Source organism: Oncorhynchus tshawytscha, linkage group LG13 (genome assembly GCF_018296145.1).
Source record: "Oncorhynchus tshawytscha isolate Ot180627B linkage group LG13, Otsh_v2.0, whole genome shotgun sequence".
Taxonomy (NCBI): domain Eukaryota; kingdom Metazoa; phylum Chordata; class Actinopteri; order Salmoniformes; family Salmonidae; genus Oncorhynchus; species Oncorhynchus tshawytscha.
Window position 1 is genome coordinate 94331156 of NC_056441.1, and position 14101 is coordinate 94345256.

The 14101-nt window shown below is 42.6% G+C and overlaps 1 protein-coding gene across 1 annotated transcript in view; it reads right to left on the reverse strand.

The window, feature by feature from the left end:
- The window catches only part of cntn5 (contactin 5), a 471145-nt gene that overhangs the window by 423845 nt on the left and 33199 nt on the right, over positions 1-14101 (reverse strand). The window contains exon 2 of the mRNA XM_042296548.1: positions 10153-10365. Within this exon, the coding sequence (XP_042152482.1) occupies positions 10153-10365 (213 nt within the window). The remainder of the gene's footprint in view (positions 1-10152; positions 10366-14101) is intronic.

Consider the following 14101-nt stretch of genomic DNA (forward strand, 5'->3'; position numbering starts at 1 on the left):
GAAAAGGTGAGCAACCTTCCCACTAGCCATGATTGGCTGAGATAATGAGTGGGCTGGACATGCCGAGAGATGAGTTTGGATTGGTCTACCATATAGCACGCGTCTGTCTATTGGAGCTGGTCAGTATGTTTAGGTAATTGTGTCAAACGCAGCTTTTAAAAATGATTTATCCCGCAGTAAAACTGCATAAACCTAACGTCAAGTTAAAGTGTACTGTTAGCTAGCTAACGTTAGCTGACTGGCTCGCTAGCTAACGTTAGCTGACTGGCTCGCTAGCTAACGTTAGCTGACTGGCTCGCTAGCTAACGTTAGCTGACTGGCTCGCTAGCTAACGTTAGCTGACTGGCTCGCTAGCTAACGTTAGCTGACTGGCTCGCTAGCTAACGTGTATGATCTTATTCTTGTATGCTCTACACTTTCTGGAGGACTGAGTTTTGAAATCAGTGTAATTTGAGACTGATAGCTAAGGAGATGGAGACAACACCTGTCTGGATTACATTGTCAAACTGATGGCAACCATGCACAGCATCAGACAGGAGAAGTGTCCAACCATGATGTACACTGGTAAGATAGTCTAGCTAGCTAAATTTTCTGAAATTAGATGTTTCTAATTTTGACAGAAAGTGGTTTAATTTCCAGTGTACTGTTAGCTAGCTAACGTTAGCTGGCTTGGTAGTTGTGATTATGGTCCATTGTTTAGCTAGCCACATGTCTTAACAAAAGAATCCATGCAAGTGTCCATTTCAATAGAATGTCACTGCAACTGTTGATAGACGTACTAGCTGGTAAATTCGCTCTGGCTATCTACTCTGATTTCAGATCACAGGTAAGATAGTCTAGCTAGCCACATTTTCAGATATTACACGTTTCTAATTTTGACAGAAAGTGGTTTCATTTCGAGTGTACTGTTAGCTAGCTAGCTGGCTGGCTCGCTAGCTAACGTTATATGTATGATCTTATTCTTCGTATCTCTTACACATTTGCTTGACTAGTTAAAGCCATAGAACCTGCAGATTCATGCAGGGTAGTAACATCATGAGTTGGGATTATGGTTTATTGTTTAGCTAGCTAGCAGGACACCACTAATCTAAAGTTCTTTCAACTCTAGAACACAGGACACCACTAATCTAAGGTTCTTTCAACTCCAGAACTCAGGACACCACTAATCTAAAGTTATTTCAATTCTAGAACACAGGACACCACTAATCTAAGGTTCGTTCAACTCCAGAACTCAGGACACCACTAATCTAAGGTTCTTTCAACTCCAGAACACAGGACACCACTAATCTAAGGTTCTTTCAACTCCAGAACACAGGACACCACTAATCTAAGGCTCTTTCAACTCCAGAACACAGGACACCACTCATCTAAGGTTCTTTCAACTCCAGAACACAGGACACCACTAATCTAAGGCTCTTTCAACTCCAGAACACAGGACACCACTAATCTAAAGTTATTTCAATTCTAGAACACAGGACACCACTAATCTAAGGTTCGTTCAACTCCAGAACTCAGGACACCACTCATCTAAGGTTCTTTCAACTCCAGAACACAGGACACCACTCATCTAAGGTTCTTTCAACTCCAGAACACAGGACACCACTCATCTAAGGTTTGTTCCACTCCAGAACACAAGACACCACTCATCTAAGGTTCTTTCAACTCCAGACCACAGGACACCACTAATCGAAGGTTCTTTCAACTCCAGAGAACACAGGACACCACTAATCTAAGGTTTGTTCCACTCCAGAACACAGGACACCACTAATCTAAGGTTTGTTCCACTCCAGAACACAGGACACCACTAATCTAAGGTTTGTTCCACTCCAGAACACAGAACACAGGACACAGTGAAAGAGAAGAAGTCAGGCCATGATGAAGAAATGCTACATGTCTTAACAAAAGATTCCACTCTGCTATTTTCATTTCAAGTTACTGTATTTTCAGCTAGCTAGCTAACGTTACATCATGCATTGGGATTCATAGTTTATCTAGCTACATTTCTTGATAAAATGCTCTCGTCTTAGTGTGCCAGAGCGCAGAATAACTGATGCATTTTTGAATGCTCAACACCCATTGAGTATGTCCGGTGTCAGTAAACATCGACAACAAAGCATGAAAACGGCCTAACTAGTTCTGCTAGGGGGGAGTAAAATGGTCAGAGTGGGGTGATCTCTCATTATGTGTCTGGAAGTAGCCAGCCAATAGTTAGCTTGGGTGTTTGACTGTCGTTGTGAGGTCAGAGCTTTCTGGAGCAACTCTACTTATTGGCCAGAGTGTCCAGTGTGCGCTCTGAATGCAAAAAGCTCTGAATTTACGAATGGGTAATCTGACAGCACAGTTGCAGTCACCAACGTCCTGATTAACATAACATCCTAACCAGCTCTGTTAGAGAGAGTAATGTCCAGTGAGCTGTTCTCGCTCTCTTAGATGTCTGGAAGTAGCTTGCAAGTTAGTATAGAACGCACGGATGAACCCTTAAGGAGATGGCTGTGGCTAAGGCTGAATAGGTGTAGATAAAGAAGGGCTGTCCAGTAGATACCAAAACTATTCAAAGGCCATTTTCTCAAAAGTGAGTTTACAAGTTGATCAACTTTCACAGCAGAATTACTTTCCCATTGTTCCTCAAATGCAGTGTATGATATACCACTTTCTAGCTCTGAGTCTCTACTTTTATCCAATGTAAAAAACAGAAATTCAAATGTTGCTACATAAGACCGAATCCAGGTGGTGAATCACATATATCAGGGGGTGTAAAGCAATTACACATACGTTTTTCCAGCAGCAGACTATGATCAATAATGTAAAATGCTGCACAAAACAACCCCAACCATTTTTTGATCATCAATTTCTCTCCGTCATTTGTGTAAGTGCTGTACTTGTTGAATGTCCTTCTCTATCAGCGTGCTGAAATTCTGTTGTCAATTTGTTTACTGTGAAATAGCATTGTATCTGGTCAAACATATAAATATATATATATATTAAAGTTTACCAAGGGTTGATAACAGACTGATCGGTTGACTATTTGAGCCAGTAAAGGGTGCTTTGCTATTTTTAGGTTTGCTTCCCTCCAGGTCTGAGGGAACACACTTTCTAGTAGGCTTAAATTGAAGATATGGTAAATAGGAGTGGCAATATCGTTCGCTATTATCTTCAGTAAAGTTGTCAGACTCCAGAGGCTTGTCATTGTTGATAGACAACAATAATTGTTTCACCTCTTCCACACTCACTTACAATACTTACAATACTTACAATAATTACAATACTTGTCTTTCATAACTGGGTCAAGATATACCTGGATGTGTAGTGTCAGCGTTCATTGCTGACTTGTCATGCCTAAGTTTGCTAGTCTTGCAAATTAAAAATACATTAAAGTTGTTGGAAATATCAGTTGGTTTTGTGATGAACAAGCCATCTGAGTTTTCTTTTTTCCCAAAAATGTATTTTAAGGTGCTCCAAAGCTTTTTAATAGAATGTTTGATTTAATTTATCTTTGTTTCATGTTGTAGTTACTTCTTTATATTCAGTTTAGTCACATGATTTCTCAATGTGCAGTACGTTTAACAATGGGTTGTGCTGCCAGACTTATGTGCCATTCCTTTTAGCCTCCTCCCTCTCCACCATACAATGTTTAATTCATCATCAATCCACAGGGATTTAACAGTTTTACAGTCATTTTACAGATACTGCTTTCAAGCTAATTTCTGCAGCATTAGTAAAGATGTGATCAATACATGTTGATGATTTCTTTCCTGTGCTGTTTGTAACTACCCTGGTAGGTTGACTGACAACCTGAACCATGTTGCAGGCACTGGTTACAGTTTGAAGCTTTTCTTGAGTGGGCAGCTTGATGAAAGCCAGTCAATATTTAAATCACACAGAAAATATACCTCTCTGTTGATATCACATACATTATCAAGCATTTCACACATTATCCACATACTGACTGTTAGCGCTTGGAGGTCGACAGCAGGTTCCCACCAGAATGGACTTTAGGTGAGGCAGATGAACCTGTAGCCATATTACTTCAACAGTATTTAACGTGAGATCCTCTCTATTCTTTACAGTAATGTGGTTCTGAATATAAACAGCAACACCTCCACCATTGGCATTTCTGTCTTTTCTGTAGATGTTATAACCTTGTATTGCTTCCACTGTATCATCAAAGGTTTTTATCTAAGTGAGTTTCAGAGATATTATTGATTTCATGAACCTTGTTTCTTAACGTGGGCTATTTTTAGCACTTTTCTTCTGGGATGAACACAGTGGACTTCCTCCTAGGGTATACTGGCTCAGCACTAACAGTATACATCTGGTTCATAGTCACATGATTACTGCATGTAATTGCTGTAGGATCAGTAGAGGCATTCAGGGCAGATAGAGGGACATACATTATGTTACTTATATTGTGTCTATCAATGCCCCTGGTGTAATGTACATTTGCTAAAGCATTATGACAACTCTGCATCACAATGGTAGGGATTATCTGGGTCATTGATAAGTCATTGTCTCAACGAAGCCTTAAAGTGCTGTGAAAGGACCCAGGGTCCCACAGGATTTGGGTGGATCCCATCCTCCTTATAAAACCTGTTTTGTTTCCAGAAGGCATCGAAATTGTCAACAAAAGTTGCACCCATTGAGCTGCAATAATCAGGTAGCCAGTTGTGAAGAGAAAGAATCCTGCTAAAGCATTCAATGCCACATTTCAGAGATGGCAGAGGGCCAGATATGATGGGTCTTTTGGTAGCAGAAAGTCAATCAGCTCTTTAAAATCCAGTTTCAACTGTTCAGAGCTGCCCTTCATAATGCCATTAAAACCCACATGGACTATGATATAATCAATGTCCATGTCCTGATGTAGTACATTCAGGAGCAGCTTAGTAATGTCATTAAAACCCACATGGACTAGGATAGAATCAATGTTTATGTCCTGGTGTAGTACATTCAGGAGCAGCTTAGTAATGTAATTTACTCCAGCTCCGGGATAGGACATTGCACTGGGAATGGTTACATTTGTTACCATGGAGCTGCTAAAAATCACGGCTTGCAAGAAGGATGAGGAAACCCACCAACTCCCATGCTTCACAGGATTCAGAGAACCCTTTATGGACGGGCGAGAGGCAGGATGACTTGAGCCCGTTGCTCCCGGTGCCTGGTGCAGGCCTGCGACAGATGGCGAAGCCCCACTCGATCCAGAGCAGGTATGGAAGGTTGACGACGTCGACTTCAAAATCATAGGGGAAGAAGTGGGAGTAGGCACAGCGGCCACAGACACAGGTAACCCCAGCGACGGTGCAGGAAGATCAGGCTCAAGGATGGCAAAACTATTAGGTGTTTGTATCCTCTCTGGGCCTCTTGTTGGGAAAGGGAGATACCTAGTCAGTTGTACAACTGAATGCCTTCAACTGAAAAGTCTTCCACATTTAACACAACCCCTCTGAATCAGAGAGGTGCGGGTGCCTGCCTTAATCGACATCCACGACACCCGAGGAACAGTGTGTCAACTGCCTTGCTCAGGAGAAGAATGACAGATTATTACCTTGTCAGCTCGGGGATTAGATCATGCAACCTTTCGGTTATTGGCCCAATGCTCTAACCACTAGGCTACCTGCCACCCCATGCTACCTGCTGCCCTCCCTGCCACCCCATGCTACCTGCAGCCCTCCCTGCAGCCTTCCCTGCCACATCCATGCTACCTACTGCCCTCCCTGCCACCCCATGCTACCTGCTGCTCCCCCTGCAGCCCTCCCTGCCACCCCATGCTACCTGCTGCTCCCCCTGCAGCCCTCCCTGCCACCCCATGCTACCTGCTGCTCCCCCTGCAGCCCTCCCTGCCACCCCATGCTACCTGCTGCTCCCCCTGCAGCCCTCCCTACCACCCCATGCTACCTGCTGCCCTCCCTACCACCCCATGCTACCTGCTGCTCCCCCTGCAGCCCTCCCTGCCACCCCATGCTACCTGCTGCTCCCCCTGCAGCCCTCCCTGCCACCCCATGCTACCTGCCGCTCCCCCTACAGCCCTCCCTGCCACCCCTTCCACTCCGCTATCAGAAGGGGGCGCTCCGGGTAACACCGGCCAGCCGGTTAACAACAAACGACAATGCGGAGATGCATCCAACAAGCGCGAACACCGTCCAGCCACCAGCGTAGAAAATCACTCTGCGATTTCCCCAGTTTCTTACGTGGGCTGGCGACCTGCGTGATTAAGAAAGACACATTGAGCCTATAACCCTGGCAAGTAAACATTTGCTGCATTGTAACTCTGAGTGATCCTATTTGTCCCGAAACAAAGCGTAGTAGATACATGGAACCTTTCATGTATTTCTCCAGACAGAGAGGGAACCGTTCATGTATTTCTCCAGACAGAGAGGGAACCGTTCATGCATTTCTCCAGACAGAGAGGGAACCGTTCATGCATTTCTCCAGACAGAGAGGGAACCTTTCATGTACTTCTCCAGACAGAGAGGGAACCTTTCATGTATTTCTCCAGACAGAGAGGGAACCTTTCATGTATTTCTCCAGACAGAGAGGGAACCGTTCATGCATTTCTCCAGACAGAAAGGGCTCCATTGCAAAAATAATCTGGTATCAACTTCATTAGCTTGATGGCTAGCAGTTTAGCGTCTCTGTCAAGCAGGCTTCAACCTGTCTGTTAAGCTGGATTCCGGCACAAGAAATAGCAGTCCTAGCTGTTAAAAGCTTTGTTTTAATCAATAATAACAAACCAAGTTTTATCCAGAATACAAAGTTCAGCTGCACACTAAGCACATTGATACAGGAAGGCTTGTTTATACTGAGCCCCAGTCAGACTGAATCTAGTGTCTCCAGAAGTGGATGTGATGTCATTGATACAGGAAGGCTTGTTTATACTGATCCCCAGTCAGACTGAATCTAGTGTCCCCAGAAGAGGATGTGATGTCATTGATACAGGAAGGCTTGTTTAAACTGATCCCCAGTCAGACTGAATCTAGTGTCCCCAGAAGAGGATGTGATGTCATTGATACAGGAAGACTTGTTTATACTGATCCCCAGTCAGACTGATTCAAGTGTCCTCATGTCTCTGGTAGTGGACCTGATGAGGTGATCGAAGACATAACAGGTCTTGTAGCCAATGAGAGATGGGGAACAGATGTGGGGGTTTTCTCTCCGTGCTCTACTATGGCTAAAGGACTATGCATCATGTGGACTACTAGGAATCATCATACCTTTTCTAGTTGTGATTTACAAATTAGATTCCATGTCATTTGTGAAACAAACAGCATTTACAGAAAGTCCTGTAATACTCATTCTAAAACTACAACAGAAAAGTAGGTGAGCAGGTGAATATTAGCAGGTTGACATGTCCTTATCTTCTCCAGATGCACTGGTAAATCTGGGACACTGCAGAAACCATGTGTTTGTTCCAGCTGTGGTAAATCTGGGACACTGCAGAAACCATGTGTTTGTTCCAGCTGTGGTAAATCTGGGACACTGCAGAAACCATATGTTTGTTCCAGCTGTGGTACATCTGGGACACTGCAGAAACCATGTGTTTGTTCCAGCTGTGGTAAATCTGGGACAGGATGGAGTTGACCACTGCAGCTCTGGTCAAACGTAGTGCACTATGCAAGGAATAGGGTACCATTTGGGACACAGCCAGGGTCAAACCAAGCAGGAAGCAGCCGTGCTGTCTGGAGGCCAGGCAGAGACAGAAGGGGATAGCTCCTGATGGAGCTCTAGTACCAAGACTGACTCACCCTCCAGAAGTGTGATCAAATAGACTGAGGTTGTATGTATTGGTCATTGTATTGTAGAAAACTCTCTGACTGTGCCAAGTGCCCAGTTACAGGTCCCACCTCTGATCTCTCATGGGACCTCTGACCCTGCCCTTCTTGGCCCTCGGCCAATTACAAGGTTATGGTCGGGCCCAGTATAAAAGAAAGGTGAGCTGGCCAAGGCCGGGGTCAGATGTCAGTCTCATTTTACTTTATCCATGGACACTCCCCCAACAACTGGACTATAAATTCCGAACCATCGCTGTGGTGTGAATGAGGAGGGAAGTTCTTACACCAGCTTCCTAACGGCTGTTAAGTGTAATTAGCTGGTAAATCGTTTTCACAGCGGTTATTACATGGCTATTACTTTTAAACTCTTTCCTTCGATTTTATTCTTCTACAATTCACTGGTCAAGTGTTTCTATTGTTTTGTGTGTAGAGCCTTCTGGTAATAGTTTCTCATCACTTTTGTTTACTGAGCCACAAGGCCGGTGTCAGAACCAATCAGAGCCATAGGGCCAGTGTCAGAACCAATCAGAGCCACAGGGCCGGTGCCAGAACCAATCAGAGCCACAGGGCCAGAACGAATCAGTTCAGAACACCATTCAGTCAACTACACACTATAAAGTTGTATGTGTCTGAGACAATAAAGGAGGGATCATCAACTAGATTCAGACAACAACAACAAGTTAGCGGATGGTCGGTGGGCCGGAACACCGCAAGAAGCCCAAACAGACATGATGGTTGACTAAAACATAATAACTTCAAACCTTCATTTAACCAGGCAAGTCAGTTAAGATCAAATGCTTCTTTTCAATGAAGGCCTAGGAACAGTGGGTTAACTGGTCTAGGAACAGTGGGTTAACTGGTCTAGGAACAGTGGGTTAACTGGTCTAGGAACAGTGGGTTAACTGGTCTAGGAACAGTGGGTTAACTGGTCTAGGAACAGTGGGTTAACTGGTCTAGGAACAGTGGGTTAACTGGTCTAGGAACAGTGGGATAACTGGTCTAGGAACAGTGGGATAACTGGTCTAGGAACAGTGGGATAACTGGTCTAGGAACAGTGGGTTAACTGGTCTAGGAACAGTGGGTTAACTGGTCTAGGAACAGTGGGTTAACTGGTCTAGGAACAGTGGGTTAACTGGTCTAGGAACAGTGGGTTAACTGGTCTAGGAACAGTGGGTTAACTGGTCTAGGAACAGTGGGTTAACTGGTCTAGGAACAGTGGGTTAACTGGTCTAGGAACAGTGGGTTAACTGCCTGTTCAGGGGCAGAACAACAGATTTGTACCTTGTCAGCTCAGGGATTTGAACTTGCAACCTTTCGGTTACTAGTCCAACTCTCTAAGCACTAGGCTACCCTGCCGCCCCAATATGATTACTTTGTCTTTCTGTATTATGGGTAGGAATACTTGGGAACAGATTTCTTTAATTAAAATCACTTGGAGCTGATTTCCTGGTGTTTTTTTACAGTCTTTTATGTCCAACAATGAAAATTCCACACACCAAAGAAATATCGATCTATATTTTTTTTGCTCAGAAGACCTGGGGGGCCACATTGGCGCGCAGGCCGTCAGTTGGGGAACACTGTAATAAAGGGTTATTATTCATCTTGTGTCCTGTCTGTCATTGTGCCTCCAACCAGGTACCCAGAGCCATCCTCCCTTATCTTAACCTATTTTTCAAGTATTTTAAATAACTGAAATACTTTTAGCTTTTTCTTGAACTTGCCAATGGATCAGATGGGAAAGGTTTAGTCCTCTAGGTGTATCCGACGTTGTTCCATAGTGCCAGGCAAGCTCAATAAAGATCACACCTTGTTCCATAGTGCCAGGCAAGATCAATAAAGATCACACCTTGTTCCATAGTGCCAGGAAAGCTCAATAAAGATCACACCTTGTTCCATAGTGCCAGGCAAGATCAATAAAGATCACACCTTGTTCCATAGTGCCAGGCAAGCTCAATAAAGCACACACTTTGTTCCATCGTGCCAGGCAAGCTCAATAAAGTTGTGTTCCATAGTGCCAGGCAAGCTCAATAAAGCTGTGTTCCATAGTACCAGGCACGCTCAATAAAGCTGTGTTCCATAGTGCCAGGCAAGCTCAATAAAGCAGTGTTCCATAGTGCCAGGCAAACTAAAAAAAGAACACACTTTGTTCCATAGTGCCAGGCAAGCTCAATAAAGCACAGCAAAAGTGTCTAAATGATTTAGAATACTATTTGAAAAGTAGCAGCCTGAAATGCATTAGATGTTGGTGGATGTAAATGTGCCCTCCTCCAGTCGGTCCCATATCACACGGGGCACAACAACACTGCAGGCCTTGGCTGGGCATTAGCTGGGAAGTAGAGTAGACTATTAGCCAGGACTGATTGACTGACTGACTGACTGACTGACTGACCTTGGCTCCTGTATTCCTCCTGAGAGCTGAGCAGACTGAGGGTAGACAGGTGATGGTTGGAGAACGATGCCGGCCAGTCAGGAGTCACCAGCCCTCTGCCGTGGTCATGTCGGTGTTGAGGCCGGGGCCACGAACTGAGCAGCGATGAGGAGATGTCTGGTTTCCTTCTCAACACTGCTGCGTACGACACTGGCCGTACTGCGACAGCAAAGTCTGCAAAAAATGGGAAGGAAAACGAACTGAGTTCAAATTAAATGGCATATTCACCTAATAATGTGCAGCAATTCAAATGTTCTACAGAATCTCATAACAATATGTTTAGATACTGTATAATAACAGCTATCCCCACTGTGAATTAGATACTGTATAATAACAGCTATCCCCACTGTGAATTAGATACTGTATAATAACAGCTATCCCCACTGTGAATTAGATACTGTATAATAACAGCTATCCCCACTGTGAATTAGATACTGTGTAATAACAGCTATCCCCACTGTGAATTAGATACTGTATAATAACAGCTATCCCCACTGTGAATTAGATACTGTATAATAACAGCTATCCCCACTGTGAATTAGATACTGTATAATAACAGCTATCCCCACTGTGAATTAGATACTGTATAATAACAGCTATCCCCACTGTGAATTAGATACTGTATAATAGCAGCTATCCCCACTGTGAATTAGATACTGTATGATAACAGCTATCCCCACTGTGAATTAGATACTGTATGATAACAGCTATCCCCACTGTGAATTAGATACTGTATGATAACAGCTATCCCCACTGTGAATTAGATACTGTATAATAACAGCTATCCCCACTGTGAATTAGATACTGTATAATAACAGCTATCCCCACTGTGAATTAGATACTGTATAATAACAGCTATCCCCACTGTGAATTAGATACTGTATAATAACAGCTATCCCCACTGTGAATTAGATACTGTATAATAGCAGCTATCCCCACTGTGAATTAGATACTGTATGATAACAGCTATCCCCACTGTGAATTAGATACTGTATAATAACAGCTATCCCCACTGTGAATTAGATACTGTATGATAACAGCTATCCCCACTGTGAATTAGATACTGTATAATAACAGCTATCCCCACTGTGAATTAGATACTGTATAATAACAGCTATCCCCACTGTGAATTAGATACTGTATAATAACAGCTATCCCCACTGTGAATTAGATACTGTATAATAACAGCTATCCCCACTGTGAATTAGATACTGTATAATAACAGCTATCCCCACTGTGAATTAGATACTGTATAATAACAGCTATCCCCACTGTGAATTAGATACTGTATAATAGCAGCTATCCCCACTGTGAATTAGATACTGTATAATAACAGCTATCCCCACTGTGAATTAGATACTGTATAATAGCAGCTATCCCCACTGTGAATTAGATACTGTATAATAGCAGGGACACATTTTAGCTGGAAACATGTCCAGCCAATTCAATTATTTTTTTAAAACTATTGTTTTAACAATTCTTCACTTTTTCCACATTTTGTTGTGTTACAGCCTGAATTCAGAATGGATTAAATTGAGATGTTGTGTACGTGTCCAACACACAATACCCCATAACGTCAAAGTGTAATTATGTTTTTAGAAATGTTTACAAGTTATTTAAAAATGAAAAGCTGAAAAGTATTCAACCACTTTGTTATGGCAAGCCTAAATAAGTTTAAGAGTAAAAATGTGCTTAACAACTCACATCATAAGTTGTGTGTACTCACTCTGTGTGCAATAATACTGTTCAACATGATTTTTGAATGACTACCTCATCTCTGTATCCCACACATACAATTATCTGTGAGGTCCCTCAGTGGAGCAGTGAATTTCAAACACAGATTCAACCACAATACCTTGAAAAGAAGGGTAGATGGGTTAAAATAAAAAGCAGACATTAAATATCCCTTTGAACATGGTGAAGTAATTAATTACACTTTGGATGGTGTCAATAAACCCAGCCACAACCAAGACACAGGTACCCTTCCTAACTCAGTTGCTGGAGAGGAAGGAAACTCCACAATACTAACCTAAATGACAGAGTGAAAAGAAGGAAGCCTGTACTGAATAAAAATATTCCAAAATATGCATCCTGTTTGCAACAAGACAGTAAAGTAATACTGCAAAATATGTGGCAAAGAAATAAACTTCATGTCCTGAATACAACAGGGGCGGCAGGGTAGCCTAGTGGTTAGAGCATTGGACTAGTAACCGAAAGGTTGCAAGTTCGAATCCCTGAGCTGACAAGGTACAAATCAGTCGTTCTGCCCCTGAACAGGCAGTTAACCCACTGTTCCTAGGCTGTCATTGAAAATAAGAATTTGTTCTTAACTGACTTGCCTAGTAAAATACAGTGTTAATTTTGGGGCAAATCCAACACAACGCATCAATTGAGTACCACTCCTCATATTGTCAAGAATGGTGGTGGCTGCATCATGTTATGGGTATAGTTGGCATCGACAAGGACTGGGGAGTATTTTTAAACATTTTAAAAATTTAAAAAATAGAGCTAAACACAGGCAAAATCCCAGAGGAAAACCTGGTTCAGTCTGCTTTCCACCAGACACTGGGAGATGAATTCACCTTTCAGCAGGACAATAACCTGGAGCTGTTTATGGAAATCTATGGCAAGACCTGATAATGGCTGTCTAACACTGATCAACAACAAACTTGACAGATATTGAAGAATAATGTGCAAATATTGTACAATCCAGGTGTGCAAAGCTCTTCGATACAGTACTTCCCGGTAAGACTCTACTTCCCAGTAAGACTCTACTTCCCAGTAAGACTCTACTTCCCAGTAAGACTCTACTTCCCAGTAAGACTCACAGCTGTAATCACTGTCAAAGGTGATTCTAACATGTATTGACTCAGGGGTGTGAATAGTTCTGTAAATGAGATATTTCTGTATTACATTTTCAATAAATTTGCAAAGAAAACATAAAAACATGTTTTCACTTTGTCATTATGGGGTATTGTGATGTCATTATGGGGTATTGTGATGTCATAATGGGGGTATTGTGTGTTGATGGGTGAGAGAAAACAAATCAGTTTAATCCATTTTGAATTCAGGCTGTAACACAACAAAATGTGGAATATGTCAAAGGGTGTGAATACTTTCTGAAGGCCCTGTAGCCTCAGCATACTAAAGCACACTGATGGTTACTTTACAATGAGCAGGCGACAACAGAGACACAGTTATGTAACACAGGATGGTTATACTTCAGCTTCTTGAGATGACGGAGGGCAACCAACTGGTGAAGTGGGACAGGTGGGTGGATTTCCTTTTATAGGCAGCATCTCCTATTTAGTGCACTACTTTTGACCGGGGCACATTGGAGACGCAGCCATAGTCTCAGGACTGATATTTATCACAGCCTCATTAAACAATTCTAAATATTTAATAAATGTCTTGCTGTCTGCCACACTGAAAAGTTTGTGGGGACAAAGGTAAGAGATTGACGACTGCAGGAGTACTTCTTTCCCAGACAGACGGACGGATGAGGACAGACAGCTAAACATAATAAAATGGTACGGTTTCAAGAAGAGACATTCGAAAATGATTTCTTGGGCATAGCACAGCCCTCCTCTCTCTGCCAGAGTCCAATTTTTCCTTCTCCAATTCCACTTCATGTTCACTGCACATACATCAATGTCATTTGAAATATAAAAAAGGCCAAATTGAGTAAAATAACAGAACAAGAGCAACTTTCTTTAACGTGAAACATTCAAAAGACTGTCTATTAGGTGTGAAGCTCTGCCTGGACTGAGCTGTCATAGCACATCAGTATCCGGAAGCCACTTCACCCCAAACACACTTCACATGAACAACACAATGACAACAAATCACGGCACACTAGAAGAGATTTGCAACAAAAAACAACTTTGGAAAAGGAAACCTTTTTAGTTAA